The 24,549-nt window shown below is 36.3% G+C and overlaps 1 protein-coding gene across 3 annotated transcripts in view; it reads right to left on the bottom strand.

The window, feature by feature from the left end:
• The window catches only part of LOC107103087 (PDZ and LIM domain protein 5-like), a 45,821-nt gene that overhangs the window by 2,977 nt on the left and 18,295 nt on the right, over positions 1-24,549 (bottom strand). Inside the window, exons 3-11 of one of the 3 annotated variants that reach the window (XM_015402607.1) lie at positions 22,164-22,315; positions 10,547-10,580; positions 7,463-7,485; positions 6,676-6,696; positions 5,071-5,225; positions 4,336-4,360; positions 2,146-2,309; positions 369-549; positions 94-274 (exon numbers count right to left, since the gene is read on the bottom strand). In XM_015402607.1, the coding sequence (XP_015258093.1) occupies positions 94-274; positions 369-549; positions 2,146-2,309; positions 4,336-4,360; positions 5,071-5,225; positions 6,676-6,696; positions 7,463-7,485; positions 10,547-10,580; positions 22,164-22,315 (936 nt within the window). Of the gene's footprint in view, positions 1-93; positions 275-368; positions 550-2,145; positions 2,310-4,335; positions 4,361-5,070; positions 5,226-6,675; positions 6,697-7,462; positions 7,486-8,782; positions 9,307-10,546; positions 10,581-22,163; positions 22,316-24,549 lie in introns of all 3 variants that reach the window. The other 2 variants (XM_015402608.1, XM_015402606.1) reach the window with 2 other exon arrangements.

The raw sequence follows: 24,549 nt of genomic DNA, 5'->3' as shown, positions 1-24,549 counted from the left end.
ATTTTCCTTACATTTCTAGGTGCTAAACACTTTGACACAGTCAGTGAGTTTCAAATTAAGCAGATAAAGCATGGATTTAATTTTGAAACCCACCCCAAGGATCTTCTGGTTGCAGCTGGCACAGGTGGGAGCGAAGAACTGCTCATAGCAGTGCACACAGTACACCTGGTTCTTCTCTTCAACAAATCCCCGTTCAGCCAGAGAGGAGTGGCAGTGAGTACAGTTGAACTCCTCAGGGTGCCAGGACATGCCCATGGCCACGAGGAAAGGACCTCTGGGAGAGCAGGGATGAAAAACACCTTTAAAACGTAAACTTTATACACAATTTCAGTTTAAATGTAGATGAAAATGCAGTATTGTTGATGTACCTGATGACTTTGTTGCACTTGCAGCACATGGGGGTACGGGTGCCAGCAGGGATGTGTTCTGCACGCTGCACTAGAGAATTCAGATCCTCGGGATGCGGCTGTGGAGTGGGGAGGTCTGGTCCTTTCTGAGCAGGACCGACTATTTTCCCAAATGAAGGACCTGCTCCTATCTTAGGAAATCCTGTGCAGTGAAAAGAAGGATGGAGGGTTAAAAATAAAAAAGTATGGAAAAACTGCTGAGAAAGCAAAACTGTGAAAATGAATGTGCCTGAGCAGTGAGCTTCTTTTCATACTTTCTAAATTTATATTTTAAAGAAATATTATTATTCCTGACTTCCTGTTTTCCTTGCAGTATTTCCAGGGGGACAAATTCTCACTTTAAACTGGAAAGCAAGAATGTTTAGTGTGAGAGGCGGCTGCAATAAATTACATTCACTTTTTTGTGGCCTGTTATACGTCTTTACCAGGAAGCCAAATGCAGTTTTCACATTTATCTTTACAACAAAAAGTATATCTGAAGCAGGTTTAAAGCTAAACACCATGTTGAAAATCTATGTTTATATAAGTAATGCTTTTAGAACTGCTTGTTTAGTGGGTTCCCATATACTTTATACTATTCTGTCCATGTAATCAGAGTTGCAATTTTTTTCTTTTTCTTTTGTTAGTCTTGGGAAATAAAATAAAATGTATCTTTACTTGGCTTTAAATCCTAATTCTATTCTATTTATTTTACATTAAAAACAATCCACTAATAAATTACTACATTCCCTTTTACAGTGCTTTTTTTCTGTCTAACTCTAATGTGAACAAATAAAACATAGACTGTGTTAGAATAGCATCAATATTAACATTTAAATAAAACAAGTGTTTCAATGAGTTAATCGACTTCCTGGTCTCTTTCCATATTTAATGTTGGCGCAGAAGTTACAATTATTCTATCTTCTTTATTGACTGATTTACATTAGATGTTAGTAAGGTGTAAATCAAACGTTAAAATAATGGTAAACTTGTCAAAAGAAGGTTCAGGGCCGTCTATAAAATATAGTTTAACCTCCTTGAAAAAACACCAACTACCAGCAGCTCTTAACAGATTTTATCAATTCGTTTCCAATTAATAAAAATGGCTCCTTTTTAAATGGGCATGGATGGATAACATGTGAAAATAACTTCATTCATGGTAAATGAATGAACAACAAGCTAAAGTCTTGACCAATCCACTCAAACGAATGAGATCCATGCTTGTGTATGTTAATCTGATAAATAGCAGCCAACAGAAGATCACTGTGGCCTCAGCCTCTCCCCCTCTCTCTGTGTGGCATTTCTTGAAGGAAACACGACGGGGAAAAACAGTGCATCTTTTCATGTATGAGGCCACACTAGTTGTTAGTATTACTAATAATGATGGATGCCTCCAAGCAAATATTTGCCCTGGCCAGCTCCAGGTCTTGTGGCAGGGATTGCAGCATTTCATGAGCAGCTTTCACACAAAATAAAATCCATATTTCTCACTTTAACAATCTATTTGACTGAGGGGATCTTGGTAAAAGCCAATAATCTGAGCTCATTAAGCGAATACCTCCAGTTTTTATAGAGCCCATAATCTTAAACGGCTTAGTGTCAGGTATTAAACCTGCTATAAATGTGATGGCTGGGTAAGGGCGGTTTGAAAGGATGAGGGTGCCCTCTACAGGCTGTAACAGATAAATAATAAAAAAAAAATCTTCCTGTTAGTGCATTTAGCAGTAGAAGAGAGAGGGTTGCAAATGTATTACTGTACCTGAAGGACCTCCAGGTTGGAAGGAGGCTTTGTTCTGAATGGAAGGAGTCTTAAATGTAGAACCAGTGATAGCACTGCCATTCCGGGGTGCTGTTGTAGAATATGAGTGAGTTTTTGCAGCAGGTGATGTGTGAACAATGGGAGTGGTTCTATCAACTGCTTCTCTACAAAACAGATACAGACCTTATATAAATACACGGCTATTTACACAAATCCATTAACACAAAACAAACACTTAACTCCAGAGTTTCTGACAAATAGTAAACGCCCAGTGGTGTAAATTGATTTTGGAGGCTCTATGTTTTTTACTTGATTGAAATAATAAAGACAGGCAACACCAGTGCGAACTAATAAGGCTTTATTACAGACTGGTTACTGTGGCCTGGTTGGGTAAAGGCTTAGAGTATTCAAATGCAAGCAATACGAAATTAAAAAACAAAAAGCTCTAAAGTTAGAGTGTGAATATGGTGCAAAATCATTTATTCGTCTTACACATTATATGATCTTTAAAATACCCCTTCCCCGACCTCTTAACAATAAAAAACCAGTGGCCTACAGTTTTTTTCAGCCCTTCTATTCAACTACCATAAATAAAAAAATCTGATTAGTAATTTCGTATAATCACCCCTTAAAACATTTCATTGGCATTCATGCTGTGGGGATACTTCTCTTCAGAAGGGACAGATTTGTTGTTGCACAAAGTGCAAAGTATGAGATAAGAACCAATTGGATGCTGTAGAAGACAAGAGATAGGGCTAGATTTCCCTTTTTCTTCAGCATTTTAACAACAGCTGTAATGGTGGATGGTTGTAAACTTATCAGGTAGTAAATCTATTTCAAAGCAAGAGCGCCTCCATGTACTGTATTAATATTTGACATCTGACCTTTTTAAGAACCCATTCCTATAGGGCGGAGACATTTGTCCGGTCCATTTTGCATCTTTTCTAAGCCAAAACAAGACTTTGTTTTTGGTCCATTTTACAAAGCTTCGAACTCAACGCGATTTCTTACATTTTGAATTGAAAAAGCTTCCTTGATGGGAAGCAAAACGTCTTCAAACTTGGAAACAAAATCCAGTGGATTGTTGTTGTTTTTTTGCTTCTTTGGACTTTCCTTTTTAACTGCCCTTCTTTGCTTTACTGTCTGAAAACAATATTGTTCAGTAATGCTTCTTAAAATCATATCAATTAATCAATTATTCCAATATACATATCTCTCTCCAGAAAATGTTAAAAGAAGAAACAAAAGACAAGGATGTGGAAAGAAAGCAGAGAACAAAGTGTTTATTCAGAAAACAGATGAAAACATTAAAAGTTTAGAGGGGAAAAAAGAGACATGTTCCAAAAAACCAGTAATATAAGCATAAAATATAGAAGTTCAGATTTAAAGGTACACACACAAAATATATATTATATATGGACATTTGCTTTTAAGCAAGAACCGAATTCACAAGAATTTTAGACCACAAAGCATGAACTTTTGCTTTTTTATTTACTTTTATATGTTCTCTCTGAAATGTTCAAATAATACATTTACTAGATGATGCTATGGAAGTTTCTTATGGTCAAATACCAAATAAAACAAAATAAACATTTTACTATTGCACATTTAGGACTCGTGCTGAAACACCATGATGCCAGTCTCTCAGCTTGTTGTACTTGTGTCCTACAACTTCAGGATCCACCTTGCTTACTCTGAGTAGCATAAAAGGATAGAGTAAAGGAGAAAAAAAGGACAGGGGAGAACAGTTGAACAGTTAAAGTAAAGAAAGAAATATCAGATACTACACACAAGGAAAGCAAAAATGAAAGAAGGAAATCCACAGGAGAGTGCAAAGAGTTCCTTTATAGTGATACTCAGAGAGATGTCTCTCTTTAAAGTGTTTAAATCCAAGAAAAGTAAGAAACTAATGACTGACTTGTTGGCAAAGTTTGCATGAAGAGCATGCACTGTTTAGCCCTTCATTTAATCAGTTTACATGATGTTAACTGTCAACACTACCTTTCAATGGAAAATCAATAGTAGTGTCACTGGAAATCTAACGGAAAGATTTTTGTAAATATTTATTGGTCCTTTTAAAAAATCATAATCCCCTACAGTTTGGGCCACATTTTTAAAAGTGCTTATCTAATTAAGACTGACCTATTTTCCTCAATAAGGTAGTAAATCAGAAATAAAAGCACCACTTACTTTTTTCCATTTTCCGGAATGTTTTCTGCAAGAGCGAAGAAAAAAAAGCGACATTTAATTTACAATCATGTACAAAGTAAGTGCTTAGTTTAGACGCTAACTTATATATATATATATATATATATATATATATATATATATATATATATATATATATATATATATATATGTGTGTGTAAAAAAAATATCCAAGCTAGTACCGTATTTTCACGACCATAAGGTACTACGGTAATAAAAAAAACCAATTATATTTGTAATACAGTGGCTTTATCCATTTTTAACCCACGCTAGCCGGTTACTGTTTTTTAAACAGTTTAGTTAATCATTAAACTAGAAAGATTTAGAATTTGTTAAAACTCCAAGCACATCTTTTAGTTTGGTTGGTTGAGTTACCAGAATCATTCCTCTTTTTACAATTTTACTTGCATTTCCTACTTAATGGAAACACCGTAATTGCTAAAATTAGCATTTTTGAAACAAGCAGAGTACCAACATAGTTTTGTGCACATTTGTATTGGAAATGCAGCTACTGCATCGTACTGAGAATGTCTTCTAATCTGTGTTGCATAGAAATGACCAAGCCCTGTACTAAATGAAGGCCTGGGGATTGGGTTAGCAACACCATAATACTAATCTCTTAAAATGCGCTACATCTGATTTCCCATTAGAATAATGTTGTTGTGCGGTTCAATTTAAAATGTCTTTCTGTTTTCTCAAACCAATTTCAGGACCCACCGTTCTCTGTGCCGGTCATCTGTGCGAGGATACGGAAGGAGCGAGACTGAGAGGTACCGGACCGTGGGTGCCAGTCCTCTGTGTCTTCAATCAGACGTTTCTTGCTGGCTTCGCTGAGAGGGGACGCGCTCTTTTCAAGCTCCACACCAACTTTCCTGGACAGCAAAAGTAACATAAATTAGTATTGGACAATAAAATAACCAAACAGCTTGTACTCTCATTTAAGTGTTTATTATCCAGCTTATTGATTCCTAAGTTGGAGTCATGATTCCAACTGGGGTTCTTGATCAACCAGTCTTGAGATCCACTAAAGATATTAAAGTACAGTAAACACTGATGCATTTATTTATAAAGTGGTAAATGATATAAAAGCATTACTTAAAAATTAAGAAAACCAACTACCTTAGTTGTTGATACTGTTTGCAATATTATTACACCTGTAGTTAATTGATTTTATTTGTATATTCAGCCAATAGTTTGGGTCATGGGTCGACACTGATACCATTATGTGGGTCAGAAGTTGGAAGGTTTGGGAACCTAATCTAGATCACTGATGTCTCATTTCAGTCCTCAAGGGTTGGTGTCTTGGAACATTTAATGATCCTCAATGTCAATACTACTACATTGTGTAAATAGGTAGTTAGCAGGATCCTGTAGATATTAAATATAGCAGAGGTTATTCAGCCACTTGATTTAGGCATGTTAGGCATGGGTCATCTAAAGGTTGAAAATAATCATGTGATCAATGTGAAAAGGTTTAGAGTTTATTAGCTGTTTCCAATAAAAGACTTAGTTTGCAATAAAGAAAAATACTGTAAGACTAAATTGTTAGAATTGATGTTTTTCAGGTCAATGAGCTATAAAGAAAGATACGTAGGAAATGTGTGAGCTGGAGAGAGTTGGAACCTGATTTAGAAAGATTATTACTCACTACTTGAAATCCTCAGAGCTGTATAGCATTAAAATGTGTTTGTTGGTTAATTGTCTCACTTGTTAAAAAAAATTCATTTGTTCATAATAAAATATACAACATTCTAAAAGCATAAAAATTTGTCCCTTAAACAATTATTCTTCACCATTTATATTGTTTTGCCCTAAAATTTCTACTAAAACAACTAAAATTTTTACTACATATTTTCTGCTGCAGGTTAAATATGTCATGTAGAATTCAGCACAGGGTGCAATATTAAAGATTCCTCCATTAATTTGATTTAAAGAGATTTAAATCATACATTTTTCCTTATGTTGGGTTGGATGTGATGGAATTTTCAAAACCAAATCCAATAAGCCTTTGCATAGTTGTTAGACTCTAACAACAGTAATGATTATTATTGAAAAAAAAGTATTAGATTTATAATGTGATGTGTAACTGTGGATAATATCTCTGAGTTTACAACTCATCTAATGATATTTCAAGTTGATGTTAAAAAAAAAACACTTAGTTGTAACTGTTTTTTTTAAACCTTAAACAATTCAATCTAATGATCAATTTTTCATTTTATAACAAAAATGTGTTAAAAGTGCTGCAAGGTCAAAGAAAACCAAAAAGCTGTAGCTTGCAGAAACACAATATGATGTTTCAGCAGGTTTAAGCCAGATAATTACCTCCTAGGAGGAGTTGGAGCTCTGCACAGGAAGAGGCAAAGTTTGTTGAAGGGAGAAAATGAACAAAAGAATTTCATATTTACAGATATAGAGAGATACAGACAAAAAAAGAAAATGAAGTATTGGGAATTTTGCAAAATATTAGAAAACACCTAAAAGTAAAAGAGTGAATATTGTATTGAATTCCCTAAAGTATACTTACAACAAGGTAACCTTTAGCAAAATAGCAAGCTAGTGAAAATCATTTAACTCAGACAAGCAAACTTTTTTTATTTTATTTTTTTTAGAAATCACTAAAGTGTGAGTCAGTGCCACACCACAAGGTGGTAGTAACATGCTTTCAATGTTAAATCTGACCTCTTTATAAAAACTATAATGCTGGACTGTTTACTTTGAACTTTTAGGTGCACTGTACAGTGTCTACATGCTCAGACAGTGAGCAGGTTTATCATCAAGCGCTTAAACCTGTGCACCATGTTTCACTTTGTTTTAAAAACTCAACCTGAATGCAATCAAATAGACTTGGTTGAAAACACAGCTGCTCTAAAGTGCCTGAAAAAAACTGCCAAGGCCATCCTGCTAATCAGTGCCTGCTGAGGTTTGTACAAAATGATTATTCGCTGGTTTGTTCTCATGTTAAAATAAGCTTTTCATGTTAACCGATGAGGTTTGTGAGGGTTAACTCAAAGAGGTGTAAGCATGCCTTAATCTAATCATAACCCAGAGAGATGTGGAGGCTATAATCACAAGCTACAGCAGCAACCACGTTATCAATCATAGCACTAACTTGGTGTTTGTCTCTTCCTCCTCCTGTGGGAAAGAAAATGGTAGATGGAAAAGAATTAAAGCCAAAAAGAAAGGAAAAATGTTGTATGATCCAAGACTCTCTTCTCAGAGAAGATCAAGTAAAACACAAATCATAAAAAGAAAGCATGCAGGTTAGGAAGCAAAGACCCACATGCAGATAAAAAACTAGACTTCATAAAGGGGACAAGGAGCAGTTTAAGAAATGTATGATGAAAAGCTGAAGAAATAAACACACTAAAGCTCAGTAAAGTGAGTCCGTGAACCAAAACCATTGAGATAAAGCCCATTCCTCTTAATCTGTTTGATGGTAAGTGTTGATACAAGACCTCGGTTTGACAACTTCTATTAAGATTGAAAGCAATTAGAGCTTTAAAATCCTCATCACTAAATTTTTCTGTCAAGTATTTTATCCTGAAATGTTTTTCTTTTTTTTTAGTTTTACAAAAACTAAAAAAGAATCAAATCAACATGCCACCGCGAGCGCAGCAGCCCCTTACGTTCGCTCTCTCCTTTGTTTTCTAAGTAAATTTATCCGTTGGGTATTGAGAAACTGGGTATTCATACTGTTCAACAATATTGCCGGTTAAATAAAAAAAAAATGGATCGTCTGTTTTAGTGCCTTATTTCACCACAGTGATATTTACTCCAAGCAGTTCCCGTTTTTTTCTCTCCATGTGGTTAAAAACCAACGTGCCCACAGCAATACTATAGCTGTTTGGTTTAAAGCAAAACATTCAGTCTGGGCTAAACTGTGCAAATATAGGCAGATGAAACATTAATTTCCTGAATGAGTGAGAATATACATCAGCAAGAGAAGAAATGATAAACCATACAGGACAACTCTTCCTGTTTTATCCGATTGTTATAGCTAATAATGAAAAAGTGCTACAAAACACGCTCAGAAAAATCTTCCAACAGTGCCAGAACAGAAACCAGCCTGGGCGGCACTTAAAGTGGTTGAAAACAAATCAATCAAGCGTCGAATAAGAATGCCACTCTCATTTTTTTTCTTGCTCCCAGCTGCACACAGATTATGATCGGTGGTTTCTCTCTTTGCTTTTCAAGTATCATTTTTTTCAGGTGAAGTGTTTTAAAGCGCAGAGTTTCATATGGCGGAGATCAGAATGAGTTATATTGGCTTTAATGCATTTTTCAGACAGACGGACCACAAGAATGTTCCATACCATGAAGTCCTGTAATTTCCAGCTACCAGACCTGATAGCTGGAAAAAATAATCGCTTGTTTGTTTTAATAAAATGTATGAAACAGAAAGAAAAAAACATTAAAACCATAGACCTACCCATTGACATGTTCTGAAAGGCCCTGGCTCTCCAAAAGGCCTCGCCTCTGTCCAATAGCCACTTCACAAGCATTGTCATTGGAGTACAGGTTGATAGGTGTGTTATAGACGGAGGGCTGAGGGACATTAGGATTGGAGGGAGGGGCGGTCACTCTGGGTGATGATGAGGAGTTAGATGAGGTGGACGAAGCAGACGGGGAGGTGAATGCAGAGCGGCCGGGGTTGATTTTAAGAGACGAGTTTACTGCAGCCGAATCAGAAGCAGAGTGGCTCGACTTCAGTGCGAATGGAGGCTGTGGCGGTTGAGAGGGGGCAGCTGGCGTGAAAGCTGATGACTCGGAGGGAATAGTGGCAACTTTTGGTGCAGAGGGGGATGAAGAAGTTGTGAACCCACTGCCTCCCCCCCCAAATGGCCGAGCTGTCTTGTTGTACAGAGGAGTGGACTGGCTCAGTGGCTTGGTGTATGTGTTGCTGGGCGCGGGGTGAGTGATCGGCACGGGCTTAATGATTTCCTGAGGCTCTTCCTGGATGAAGGTGAAGACAAACAGCAAAAATCCACAAAAATCCCATGCACTAACACTAGGTTTCACAGCAACAACACACAAAAATAAATCGTGGCATCAAACTGATGGAAAATTTAAGCTGCATCTCTGCCACACAACCTCAAAAGGTGACCTTTTTTTTGTTTTTTTACAATTTGTCACTTTACAAGATGAAATGAATGTGTTTTGGGGGGATTTGACACAATATTTGGACGTAACTTTGTAGTTGAAAGAAACAGACACAATGGTTGGAAACTTAGCCAGCATTCATACTAATTCCCCCCCCCGTATCAGACACCCCTAAATAAAAATAAAGTTCAGCCATTTCTTCTGATAACTCTCACTCCCTCAGTGTTTTATGAAGCCTTAGTATCCCAAAAGTTAGAGAACATGTGGAAAGGGTTAAATGGGGGAAAGGCTGAAAGTGAATATAAGTGCTGAAGGAGTTGTAGGGCCCAGTTCAAATAAAAAAACAAAAGTATTAATCAAAAGAGCTGAATGATTTGCAGAGATCCAGAGTTTAGGTGCTAGAATCAGCAGTGGATCATGATGCTTTACTTCAACAAGAATAGGTAGGCTGGTCAGAATTGTCAAAAGGATGGCTGAAGCTAAAAAAAGAGATGAAATCCCACTATTTGGAGGTGGCCAAAGACTTGAAATTAGGGTTCAGTTTGACCTTTTAGCAAGATGACAACCCTCAAAGAGCCAAAACTACAACAGCATGGTTGAGGTTAAAGCCTGTTCATATCGTAGAGTGGTCTAGTCAAAGCTTCAAATGTATTCTATAGAAAATCGATCACAAGACTTGAAAATCAATGTTTAAAACGGCTCTCATTCGAGTCTGAGTTTGGGCTAAATTAGAAAGAAAGCTGGTTTGTCATGAATCAACTCAGGTAGAAGGAATAAATATGAACACCAGACCTCTGATTTTTATTTTAGGAGATATTTTGAAACAATATGCATTTCCGCAGAAATGTATATATGTATAAAAACCCTAAATAATTTTTTCTTGGTCTGTTTCATTATTCCTAGTTATATTCATTGATGTATATGTTTGCAAAGTGACAAAAATGTAAAAAAAAAAAAAAAAATGGGTGTAAATACTTTTAAAGGGTAATGTGAACATGCAAAGCCATTTCATTTTTCAGAAAAGAAGGTTTCTGTCATGGGCCTAAATGAAACGAATCAGATGCAGTGTTTAAATGAATGTTCTCCCACATACCTTTACAGATTCCTCTTTGGAGACAGTGGAGGGTCTGTGAAGACAGAAGAAAACAGAAGTTATTGTTATCTTTTTATTGTTAAGAGATAATCATTTGGAGAAAAGTTAAACTCAATTATTTTGCTCTGACCAACAAATTCTAGCTCATACCTTCTGTTTGGTGTGCAGAGGCAAAATAAAATATATTAACACATGCACCAATATAAGATAGAGGTTCCTCTCCTTTGCAGATTTGACACAACTTTTACAAATATGTTGAAAACATCAAAAACTATGCAGTCATTTTTGTGCTGAAGTCTGCACTCATTAACGAGCGCTGGAACTACAGCAGCTTCTCCATTTCGAAATCCTGTAGGTTTACGGTGGTCTGTTTGTCTCCTCTTCCTTCTTATTTTACTCTGGAGGTATTTTGGGAACTGAAGAGCATCCAACAAACCTTTCAGCTCCTTACTGGTTTATTCTTGCTATGTGTTAATAGCCTTTCTATTGTATCAAAGTTTTGGAGCTTTAATTAAACCAAATACAGTCTGATTTATGTTAAACAAAAATAAGTTATCATCAGTAGTTTAAAGCCCTTTTAAATGTATGGCTACTTTAAATGATGACAGGTTTTAATAACAATTTGTTCTATATTTGCTCTGAACTCACAGGTTATGTGTCCCTATCTGCCTATAAAAATAAGACAGAACAAAAGCGAAAAAACAGATGGAGTTAGAGAGGCTGGTCCTAGACCAGGAACAGTGGTGCGTCTCCTGGCTCCCTTCCTGTCTGCATCAAGACAACAGGCAACAAACTCGCATGTTTCCTTTCTGACTGAGCTGAAGTGCATTAAGGGAGCCCTGCACCGGGTTTTTAAACAGCTCTGCCCTGCAGAGTCCAATGTCATCTGCGGCCATGCTTCCTCTAACAATTTTCCACCTTACGTTAATATCCAGTCTGCTTATTTTCCAATGAGCTGCACCACTGCATTATTACAATTGCTTATGGGGAAACACATTGTGGCGCCAGGGAAAACAGTCAGAGGTCCAAAGATCAAATGGCACGGCCTGTTTTGAACAGAATCCGATCTATAATAATAAAGCAGCAGCTATCGTTGTCCCAGACTGGGGCAGTTGGGCTGACTCTCTGCTTCTGTCTTTTTCCACAGCAAACTGAACAAACACTTGACAGGGTGGTCCCCTGAACATCTGTCTAATTCAGACCCACTGCTGTCCAGCTCTCTGTGTAACCAGACCTGCTCTTGTTTTGCCATCAAAAAGACACAACACACGTGGCAATCAAACAGGAGTTACATGTGCTGCTGACCAGCATAAAAGTTGGTTAATGCTTCTAGAGATGGACATTTGAACAGTATAAACTCAGTTATTACGTGAAGCACCATTTTTCTTTCTTTTTATTTAAATGGCAAAATGGTACATAAGCAATCCACCCTCAGGATTCACACTTCACTTAATACTAGGGCTGAAAAAATTATTCACAATTTGATTAATTCGATTAATTTAATTAATTCGATTCGATCGATTATTGAAATAATCTTCAACTAATTTAGCAATCGATTAATCGTTAACTGCAGTATAGAGACCTTTAACTGACAGAGTAACCCACTTAAAGGAGTAATTATAGCAAAATGGTAAAAAAAAATATAGATATTTAAACATTTTGCATTTAAGATAAAAAATATGTTTTCATCTGTCAATGTGCTCTATTGAGAACTCCTCAAGTGGAAAAGTTTTAGCTTCACCTGGCTAAATTTTTATTAAAAAAAAATCTTCTTAGAGGAACCTTTTGCTGTCTGATTATTAATCGATTCATTGAAAAAAAGAATCAACAGATTAATCGATTTGCAAAAATAATCCTTAGTTGCAGCCCTACTTCAAAATGCCATTCCAACGCATTAAATGCAACTCTTTTAAGAATGGTATGAGCCTTGTATAGATGCAATGACTTGAAGGCATAGTCAAACGAATTGAATCTTCTCACAATTTTGTCTAGAAATTTTGTTGGGATTTTATAGCCTAGTTTTCAACATTTTCTGCAAATACAAGTCAGAAAGGTGTGTCATGCATTTCCATTCATCCTCTTGGAGTTGATAATCCATAGAACCACCTTTTTCTAAATACATAGCATTAGTAGTTGAGTACTCTATCTACCATCAGTCAAATGAATAATTGTAATTTTTCATTATTTTTTGCAGTGTAGTGCCAGCACTGCCACACTGGATGAAAAAAGTCTGAAAACATCAGTTTTTAATGATCATTTCAGGCTTTAACCTACATTTCTGGTCTTGACTTTGACTAGGCCATCCTAAGATATATGCTTTGATCTATCTAAATTAGTTACCTGCAGCTTTGCTTTTTCTTTTAGGATGGCCATTAATATGAACATTGTACTCTTTAGATATTTATCTGTAACAAGCTAAACTTTGCATTGTTTTCCTTCATCTTAATTTGGTCCTGCTTTGTATTGGATAATAATATAAAACACCAAATCAGACTTTATGGTAAAGAAAGTGGTTTTAAAAGTTTAGTTTTGAATATAATCATCTAAGTTTATCGCATTTTAATGTCTCTAAATGGAGCCATAGTTGAGCATTGCTTTCACTTCTTTCGATTTATATGAGATTAGCTTCATGCCTCTCCAAAGAAAAGGGCCATTTTATCTATTACCTGGCTAAGTTATTTCAGAATAAGTATATTAGGTTGCGAAATCCTGCTTCCAACAGAGAAATAGTTTAGTCAGAACATATCTCTATCAGAAAGAATGATTCATCTTTTGGAGATATTTTTAGTAGCTGTAAGAAAAGCTAATTAACATCAGGAATCGGTTTGTTAAGTTAGAAAGCAGTTTAATAAAAAAAAAGTGGGCTGCATCTTATGGTCTTCATCAGTGCAGGTTTCTTTGTGAACAGATCCTGACATACAGCTGCAGCTTCTGAGAATAGGGAGGTTAACAAGAGCAGTAAAGCCTAAGGGGCAGAGCACACTGACGCATTTCCACTCTGCCTGCGTCTCTTTGAGGGCCAAGAGAAACAGTCTGGCTTATGGCATTTGACTGAAGTATGGAGAGCTTAATTGACAACTTTCTCAGCATAAACTCAAGGATTAAGGTTTTAAATTTCTTTTACACAAGTAAAACTGCTCACATATGACGAGCCTCTCATTTTTCTTCCATTTTATACAGTTTTAGGAGCAAAAAAGTTTGGATTGTGAAACAGCACTATATAAACCTCATTAAATGACCCACAGTAATCCTGTTGCTCCAAGCATCTGTCTCTGTCTTGTGCAGAGATCTCGGGTTACGGTTTATTTTACTATATTTAAACTGGAGCAGGTCGAGAGTTATCATGAGATATGCAGGAAAACATGCCTGAGGGCGTGTCATTAATGACAGAGGAATCCCTTCCATTAGTTTCATTATTGCAATATGCTCTGAAAATCTAATCTCTATAGGAGTCACTCAGTCATGTAGTCTGCTCAGAAGGTGTTTTCTTTTGTCATTTTTTTTATTCTACAAAAAAGAAACATGGCCAATCAAGGTATGCAAAATCGTTAAAAGGTTCTGGTTTCAAAACTGCTAACATGTCAATAATATAAGCTATATCAACGTAGCATGTCCAGACCTCCTGCGTTACATTAAGGCACAGTCTACTGTGTATATAGTTATATACTACATATTGTATATAGTGTATTGTACGTTTTATATTGTATAAAGCTCTAGATTCTGTATATATAATATATACATGTATATAATTTGTCTGCACCATCAACACCAGGTCAAATTCCTTGTAAGTTCAAACCTACTTTGCAATAAACTTGATTCTGATAAGGTAAACTAGAACTGAGTAACTTTGTTTTTTTTTGATCAGTCATACAGTATACATAGGCTTGTTCTATTCATGTAGATATACATATTGGGTTGGTTTACCTTAAAGTCATGATTTTAAAATGTATTGGTACAACATTCCTGCAATTGAAAAGCCAATAATGAGATGTCGCTGAAAATACAAAACAAGACGTTCTCCGGGCTATATCATGAGTAACTCGTTTGCTGCCTTGCTTCCAGTTGTTGCAAAATGCTGCAGGTCACATGGATCAAAAACTTCAACCACACTTTCCCTTTGCTGACAAACCTGAAACCACGAGCTGTTTGCAAATGTATACTTACAGTTTTAATGAACCGGCTGGGATTAAATGCACAACACAAACATTGAGATTAGAAGTTTCACAAGGCAGATCTGGAAAGATTTCTGCTCAGATGGAATATGTTTAGTCATGGCTCAGGAACCAAAATTAATTTCACTCATCCCTTTGATTAAGAAACAGCTTTAAAATGACACTTTTCTAAATATGTGTGCCATGTCTGTAAAGGAATACATTCCACCCTAGTTTCCCCATTAGAAATCCTTATTTACCAGCTAATATCAACTTGAAGTCCAGTGTTTCTGTAAAGAGCAAAATAAGAAGAAATTATAATATTCTATTAACAAGAAATTTAAAAAATCATTACTTAATTAAGAAGCTCTGTTCAAGTCTTTGATCGAGTATATGCATATACACCAATTAAGGAGTATACTGTATGCCCCCCATCAACTTTTTGACAGACCTGTAGGCTTTATTCAAAAAGGAAGAAAACAAAGAATTTGACGCAAAAAGGTTCATAAAGACCAGGATGCTGACCAATATATCTTGCTACAGATTCTACATAACTGTTCTTCCATTTCAAATTATTGCACGTAGATCCAATTACACACTTTTCACATTTTTCTTTAAATATGCAGTTTTTTATTGTTTTGTTTTAACTAAAAAAATCTAAATATAAGAATCTCAAATCACTCATGCTTACTGCCTAAAGGGTCTACAACCTCTGACCCTGAGTATGTTAACAATGACAGAAACACACTGGGCTACACCAGGGTGATCATTGTGGGGTTTGTAACTAGCCTGCCTGCTGTTACTCTCGGTTGCCTGGATACATTTCAAACACAGTGTTTATCCTGCGTGTGCGTTAAGTGATTATGTAAACATGTCAAACAGAAGCATTGTCTGTGCTTTGTATCAGTAGTCTCAAGCATTTTCCTTATAGAGGGATTTTACTGTAAGCCATCCGTTTCATTGTGCCTGTGGCCATGATAACACTTATCATTTTCTATCATCTAGGCAGGTTTTAATTGCGCTTTAAAGTAGAACAAGCTGCAGAATTTCCTATATGCCCGAATAATAAGCTCAACGTGTTTTTTCTTTACTTTCAGCCACCAGAACACATCAGGCAAGAAGTCAGTCTAGCAGGGGGCTCAGAATAGCTTAACTGCCCTCTACTTGACCCTGTATGACTCTAGCTATGAATGTAGAGTAACTGTGGCAATTTACATGAGATTGCAAGGCAGACCTAATCCAGAATTTACACAGTAGGTTCTAGATTACGGTAAGTACAGTTCTGATTAGACAAGTTGTGAAATGAGAAATGTAAACAATAAGTTGTTGAAATATGCTGATACCACCGGTTATCTTTCTGATATATTTTAATCTGGAAAAATCATAAAGATTCAAAAGCAATAATCAAAGTGATATCCACAGAGGATAAATGCATTAAGTCATAGAAAAAATATAGTGGTTGAACCAAGCGGCTGCCTGTTTTTAATCCATCATCTTTGAGGTTTTGGATGAAGAAGAAAACAGCGGCTTCCTTCAGGACATGGTGTTTCATTGCACTGTGCTGCATGTTTCAATGACAAATAAACATCAATTACCATACTTTCCTAACCCTGCTTCCCACAGCCATCTGGTGACCAACTAATGGCTAAACAACGAGATTTTTGTGATATTAGAATAAAAAGGACCCGTAAAATAAATTACAAACCGCTGCTCATAGCAACAAGCAGACATAAATAGGAGGCAAGAAAAAGTCGGTTCTGCTAAATGAACACAATGTATAAACAGAAACTGGGGAATAGTGTTCTAATTACAGATGTTTTCAAAGGGTGAACTGATCTGAGAACTTATATCTGCCTTCGCTAAAATATTTATTGCCGGTTTACATCAAAATGTTATTTTTAAAACAGTAACATGTTTTTATTCAGTAAGTCCAAGTATTGGTTTTATAATTTCTCTATATCAATATTCCTAGTTGTTTTTGCCTGACATTTGCACATTAAAAACATGTTTTTCTTCTGTTTAACTTGAAAACGCTAAATTTGTGACTCATAATGTCCTTTTAGGTCTGTCAAGTGTCATTAATAATGCATCCCAGCTTTGGCATATAACATGTGTTTTTGTGATGAAAGGTGTAGAATTGAGTTTAATAATTCATCACATCATAGGAAGTAACTTGTCCTGCGGTCTCTCAAAAATATAAAATAAAATAAAAAGAGATGGATACAACTATATTGTTCAAAATAATATGAGGAATGCTTCTTTACTTGTTCACTTGTCCAACAGTCATAGAGCTGCATTAAACATTGTCTTTCCTGGTTGTAATTTCCAAACACTGAGCTGTGCTGCAAAATACCGCTTTAAAAATAGCAGTTTTACAGACCTGGATATTGTCTATCTGACTAATTTAGTTGGAACCTCGGCTCTCTGTGGCTTTTCCGAACTGAACATGTTATTGTTTTGAATTACCTTTTTAATGGATTATGGAATTAGAGCAGGATAAGGAGTGTCCTTCCACAGTTCATTTCCGCTCAGATAAAAACATGTTTACCCCGACTCATGAAACAGGCAGAGTTGTTCTAGGCTCATAGGAAAATTCTCCATTCTAAAAATAAATATTGAGCATCTTTGTCAACACTCTAAAAAATATTCCAACACTCAAAAATATTCCTAATTGCGGGTGTTTAAGAGCACAGAGGATGCAGCATTCGGTTTGACATAAAATCCATATCTTTCCTAATCCAATCCAAAAGAAATTCCTAAATATCCATATAAAATAATGTGTGAGCTTATTCAGTCAGTGAGTCTGGGTACTTGACTTTAAATAAATATAAATCCAAGAGTGTTTCTCTTTAGTCAGGTATTTTTACGCTCCTCCTACAGATGATTTAGACATTGAAGTGTCTTTTTAAGGAAGTGCTTGAAGAATGTAAACTATGACAAAGTGACATAACTAAGCGAAACTGTCCCATTAATCATCTCCTAGCAGCACTCTCCCTGCGTAGCTGGAATGTCAGCAGCCTTATCAGTGATCATCGAAACCATAAATTACAGAGAGAAAGAGAAAAAAAAATAACGGTCACTCCGAGGGGAATGTTTGATTTTAGTTGTGCTGTATTTAGATTTCTCGGGCTGAGTTGTTTCAGAGGACAATATTAGCATTTATTTATTTAGATTACGAATTTTTAAGCCGCCTTTCACAATAGCACTCTCAGAAAACTCAATAAATACAACGTGAATAATAAACACAACACAAGCAAAACAGACCACAATTAAGCACCAATTGTTACAAGAACTTTGTTGTTTGCAGGGTAATTTAGTTGTAGTTTGCTTGCTTCACGAGCGCCAGAAATGTTTGAAGTTTCATTATGCATCCGTTACACACTGCAGATTATATACAGCTGTGGGACAGGACTATTTTCAGATGGTTTTCCCACGATTAAAGCAAAGAGGCTCCTTTCTCCTTTGATGTGGTGATGGAATGACAGGACGGGCAGAGCAGACTTTGAGTTTTGTAGTCAACATGTTTTACAGCTTGGAAAATGTGCGTGCTTTGGCTCCATTTGTCTCCGTCTCACACAACACTGACTCTTTGCTTATTTGAAATACGGCTGCCTTAATGATAACTTAACTTAAACTAGAATATGGCAGACCACATTATTGTCAGCTTTACACTACTTAAAAGGAAATCATCCTAAAGCTTCTTCATGTTTTCCACCTTATTTCTAAACAAAGATGTTTCATAGGAATCAAATGTTTAGGTCCAACAGACATAAATTGACAATTGTGGCAGAAGCTTCAAAATCATGATTTATTATTTGTTAGGGAAAAAATATTTTGCAAGCGAACTTGACTGTATTTGAAAAATAAAACATAATTGCCTGTGTCGCCATCAGTGGGAAAAACTGCCATCAAGTGTTGCTATTAAATGCTGCAAGTCTTCCAGGTCTTGAAGTAGTTATGCAGCCCAACTAGTATCAACATATTTTACTGTTGGAATTCTGTTTTTCTTCTGGTTTACTGTATTAATTTTAAGCCCCTGAAACGTGAGAAACTCCTTTAAAAATCCTTATACATGGGTTCCTTTGATATTTGACAAAGAAAAAAAAAACATTGCGTATCATTAAGATGTTTATATAATTATCAAAGATTTAGACTTTAAACCAGTGTGTTTTTCGTTCCCGGTCCTCAAGGCACGCTGCCCTGCATGGCTTAGGTTACGTTTACACTGCAGGCCTTGATGCTTTTTTAATGAAATCCAATTTTTTTTGCGTTGCCGTTCACAATTCCAAATATATGCAACTTGTATGTGATCTCCTGTGTGAACTGCAGTTATACAACGCAAATGTCCTGCATGCGCAGTAGAGGACGCTTTGACGTCACAGGCCAGTGTGCTCTGTGTTTACAGAAGTAAACATGGATGGTAGTGCTCGAGAACATCGAGCGATCTTTCCCAACCATAACAACAAAATCTTTTCAAGATGGTTAAACATAAACACTACTCTCCACATCATCGTCCGCCATGGTTGTTGTTTTTCTTGCCTATGTCGGGTATTAATGGCGTTCAGGTCGGATGAATGCGACCTGGTCGTTCAGACTCAGGTCGCATTTGAGAAGATCAGATTTGTATCGGATTCAGGACCACATAGCCAAGTGGTCTGGGTCGGATTGGAAAAAAACCACGTGACCAAAGCGCGCATGGGTGACAACAATAATGGCTGCCGCTGGAGAGTTTAGGTGAGTAGATTCTGCTATTAGGTCTGTTCTAGAAGATATCGACAGCAAATTAATTTTAAAAGAGGAACAGAGAAACGCGATCAAGTCTCATCTTCTTATTATAGGCGTGCAACTGCACGCTTTGATTTGTGTGGACAACAACGATGACTCGCTTAACATACGTCACGCACTCCGTTGCTCTTATTGGTTGTAGGTCTATCCAATTGAGTGCAGAGGCATTTTTTTTCCTGGTTCGTTCAAAACACGCCCCATAATCACAGCTCTATGGAGCAGTATCAGACTCATATTCTGACTAGAATTGAGTCGGACTACGTCAGGCTACAGATCCAGGTCGCATATGGGCAAAAAAAAAATGAATGCAGCCTTAGATGTTTCGGTGCTTCAACACACCTGATATCATTTGATAGCAGATTAACTCTCCTACATGCCATTTCTGTACATCCTTTCCTGTTTTAATCGGTATTACAGCAACCTTAACTGGGCCTGCAAAGCATTCGGTGGTATTATGGGTTCTTTCTCCCTCCAGGATGAATTCCTGATCCACTCTTGCAGTAATTTTGGCAGGTCAGCCAGTCCAGGTTCAGAAACATTGCATGTTTTCTCTATTTTGTGATAATTTCTCTGACTGTGAGTCAATGGACACTCAGAGCCTTAGAAGGTGCTCACTTACCCCTGTCCACAATGATAAATCTCAATGTTTTTCACATCTGTTCTTGAACTTATTTGGATCATGAACTAGGGCCTGCCTCCTTCAATCTTTTTCGACTTTACTCATGTTTTGAAACAGGTCTGGATTTTGGCTGTAGAGAAAACTTTTTGTTAAAAGCTACATCACAATCAGTTTTATAAAAAAAAAATATGGAAAATTATAGAAAAAAATATGGTTTGAAAAGGAGGATAACTGTTTTTCCACATACGTCTAGGTAGGCAAGTATTGCCATCCCATAAGAAAATAAAACAAATGAAAAATTTGTCTATTATGCAGTAAAATGTAGTTTGTTGGATGTTTTAAAATACTTTAATTGGACAAAAAGCAGTAAAAATTGTGAATCTCTTAAATGCTTTGTTAAAGCTTAGCCCCTATTTTAAGTTTGCTGTATCTTTATATCAATCAAGAAATCACTCACAAAGAAACAAAATTTGCTGAGTAAAAGACATGCATTACACACAGACTGATTAATACAATGATTTCCTTACAGCTAACACGAACAGGACATTTAAAATCATATCACATCAAATGTATGCTTATTGAAAAGTATGTTTAATACCTGCAAAAGATTATTTTTATTTAGAGGTACTTTTAATCTGATAAATGAGACACATATTGAATGGAATAAGATGATCTCTGAAGCTTAATCTCTGATATAACAAAGATCATTAAAGCTAACATTAGCATTTATTAAGGCTTACCTTTTAAGATTATGTTCTATGCTTAAGGGAGGCAGTGATAATATCCAAGTCTGTAGAAGCAGCAGAATCGATGCAGAGCCAAATATTTTGCAATAGGCTAAGCATGGAAGGACATGTGGAGACTATTAGTTACGGATTGGTAACCTAGAATTAAGATAGTACTTTATGTCCTTTCTGTGTAACATGCAGCATTCATATACATAACACTGTGGCTTCGAAAAAGATCCGCTAAAGATTTTGCTTTTTGAAAAGGCCCTATGGAAGACCAAATGGTCCCGAACCTCAAGTACATTTGCATTTCCCATGCTTTTTAACAACCTAAATATAATGCTGCAATGTGAACCCTGCCCACGCTCAGGGGTAAAGTCTAGCTTTTCTAAACATGCAGGAGCATGAATGCAGTTTAGAGCCTCTGCAAAAATTTCTTTTACTACACGGTAGATAACATGAGACTCAAATGTTGTCAATGACCATGAAAGTTACTCCCAACCTCTGAGAAAAGATAGTGTTTTCAGATACTATTGTTATTAACAAAGCAAATTTAACCTAGAGATTTTTGAAATGATAATAATTTATTTCTTTATTCATAAGTTTTTTGTTTGGTTTCCCTTGGTTGCATTTGTTTCTTGTAGTGTCTTCCATTGCTCTAAGAACAGTATGTTTATGTTTCTCTGCATGCTCAGTGATGCAAGCATTTTTTTGCTTAGTTTTTGATAGAGATAATGATAACCCTAAACTATATAAAAGCTGCACAGCGAGCTGCTGAGAAAGCATTATATCAAGAGAAAGAACAGGTGCTGCTGCCCTCCCTGCAGTGGTTAGATCTTAAAAACTTACTGAAAGTTCATAGATGTTATGTGAGCAACATTTTAGTTACAACATGTCTTTAGAAAGGTTTCATTCAGGTATATTATTTTCCTCTCTTAAAAAGATAAACAGATACATCACCTAGGACTCTAACACAGATTTGGGTGTCCATGATTAGTGTCCTCTACTTTAGCCTCACCTCTAACCCTGTTTTGCTTCTAACCTTCAATCAGCATGGCCACATTGACGCAGCTCTCCATGCATGTCCATGTTTTAACCAACCACCTGATTCATCCACAGACACCATCATTTCAAATATTAACTTTAAAAAGCAAGAGATACATTTCCCTCTGAACCTACATTTCCTTTGCAGGCAAAACCTTGGCACAAATGTAATATACACAAGTAGAATAAATTCAGAAAAAGGAAAACTATGTGAAAACCAACCTAAGGTCTACCTTATAGGAAAAGTGTGTGAATTATGCTGTAAACGTTTGTGTAAGTGTGACTCTTACCTTTGTAGAGTGAGGCTGAGGTTGCCTGTGCAAGCCTTAATCTTGTTCTGAGCTTCAAGGTGATTCATACCCTCTGAAGAAATACCGTTGATAGAAAGTATGATATCTCCGATGTTCATCCCAGCTTTAACTGCCTTGCCGCCATCAGTCAGCTGCAAAGGAACACAAAAACAAACAGTTCAATATTGAAAGAATAGATTTGGGTTATACCAGCTCTGTTTAATGAGGAGTCATCTTTTCTTTCTCCATATAATCTCCAATTTCAAACACTTATAATTCAAACCTAGTGTTTTCTCATGTTAAAGACATGAGAAGGACTTTTCAGGGAGTTATGTAAGCACATTTGTTTGATTTGTTTCTCATAACCAACAACCATTGTGATCTCCTTTCCTTTTCCTGTCTTATCAGCTGAGATAGGAATCTTGTTCTCCAAACATTTCTCAGATACTACTCAACTTCCACAGCAACAATCTGCAAATAAAAAAATGACTTGGACACATGATGGAAGAAATGAAAACTGAAAAGTTTTAAAGCTAAAACCTTTTAACTATGAAACATCTTGGTTTTAATGTTACAAATATTCTGAATCCGACTCAAGGTCGTCTTTAAATAATCTTTTATTTTTGGTGCTTAAAGTTCCATCTATCTTGGTTCAGTTCTTTTCCTACTTTGTATTCCAATCCACCATGACAGCTTTGTTTGTTTTTTTATGACGCATATTGAGGCCTTAATAGGTGCTAAAATAAAGGGCTGGAATTTGTAAAAAATGCACCTTACTGTCAGAAAGTGGAAAACTGATTACAGAGGAACATTTAACTCTTGTTTTTATATTTAATCAATCATTACCACGTGTTTATAGATGGTATAATGAAAGTCCACACAGATCCTGAATACTTTAGTTTAAGGTCATTGTGTAATAGAACCAAAACAAGTACTTTAAAACATTCTTTTCCTAAAACCAAGAACAAATACCTGAATAACAAGACCCCAAATGAAATATGTTACGAAAAATATGATCCCCTAATGGTCAAATCTTTAATTTAGACATATTTTAATACTAGATCAATCAGATTAACTGCTTTAGATCCAAATATATAAAAAACCAAGGTGCACCAAGTGTTAAAAATGTGCTAGGCGTTGAACTCCATAACTGCATAGGGAAGTTTTTTTTTTGCAAAGGTAATTCTTCTCAAGCAGAAGGAAATATGACCAGAGAGTAGCAGAATATTAACTAATGCTAAGACAGGTAAACAAAGAAAAATACTTTATTCACTGCTTCCTCAGGCACTCAAACCAAAATTGACTATCTGTAAGCTCTTCTATCATACGGAAGATTTTCCAAAGCAAATGAAAAGTAAGACGAGATTACCTTTTTAGTATGGCTACCATAAAAATCCAAAGTATCACCTGGTTTTTATTATGAAAGCTAAAACAGGGTCTTAAAAGTGTCTTGCAGAGCGAAGTGAGAGTTAAGGCCAATGTTTCATCAATTTTCACTGTGCTGAGTCTTGCATTTTATGCATGGAAATAACGTCATAAAATCGTGACGACTGCATGACACGCTTTGAGGTGTGATGACTGACATGTTATTACACATAAGGCTGTGCACACCTCATCAATCAATCAGCACTCTCTTAACACACTCAAACCCTGCACAGCCATGCTGACTGCCAAAAGGACTCTGTGCACTCATTATCTTAGTCTTTATTACCACCATAACTTCATGTCATCTTTCAACGAGGTGATCCAACATGAATCAATGTGAAAATAGACAGTTTAAGTAAAGTGGGAAAGTTCATCAAAAGGAGTTTTCTCAATATTTTGTCTGCTTGCTGGTTTAGTTATTGAGCGAAACAAACAAAATCACTAACCTCTTACAGACAACTCAGCAAATTTCTAGGATCCCTTATCTTGCATCTGTTATCCTCACCCCCATTCAGTTGGGTGAAGCTATTTATACGAACCAAAACTGATAAGGACAGCGAAACAAAGAAAAACAACATATCCCCTTTCCTCACAGCTAAAGAATGCATTCAGGTTGGGCAACTCTGAAATGCAGCCATTGTCCCATTGTGTTTACTCTCAACGTAACAAAATAGAGGAAAAGAATGGGAAAGGGAATGGAGGAATGAGGAAGTGACACCACTAGTGCCAGCAATTGCCACATTTTTCTCTGGGCTTTGAAGAGCGCTGCTTTCTTCCCCTCACTTGCTACTTGATCAGTATCAGGAAGTCTACAGCTCAAAGCTGAGGCTGATGTAAGGATACCAACGTCTAGGACAGCGGTTCCCAACCTTTTTGGACTTGGCCATTATATAATACCATGAGTTGGTTGTTATTTTCCAAAAAAATAGAAAGTACAACTGATTATAAAATGAACAATATC

This window comes from Cyprinodon variegatus, unplaced genomic scaffold (genome assembly GCF_000732505.1).
Source record: "Cyprinodon variegatus isolate N-32 unplaced genomic scaffold, C_variegatus-1.0 Scaffold1375, whole genome shotgun sequence".
NCBI lineage: Eukaryota > Metazoa > Chordata > Actinopteri > Cyprinodontiformes > Cyprinodontidae > Cyprinodon > Cyprinodon variegatus.
This window is presented reverse-complemented; position numbering and strand designations above follow the sequence as displayed.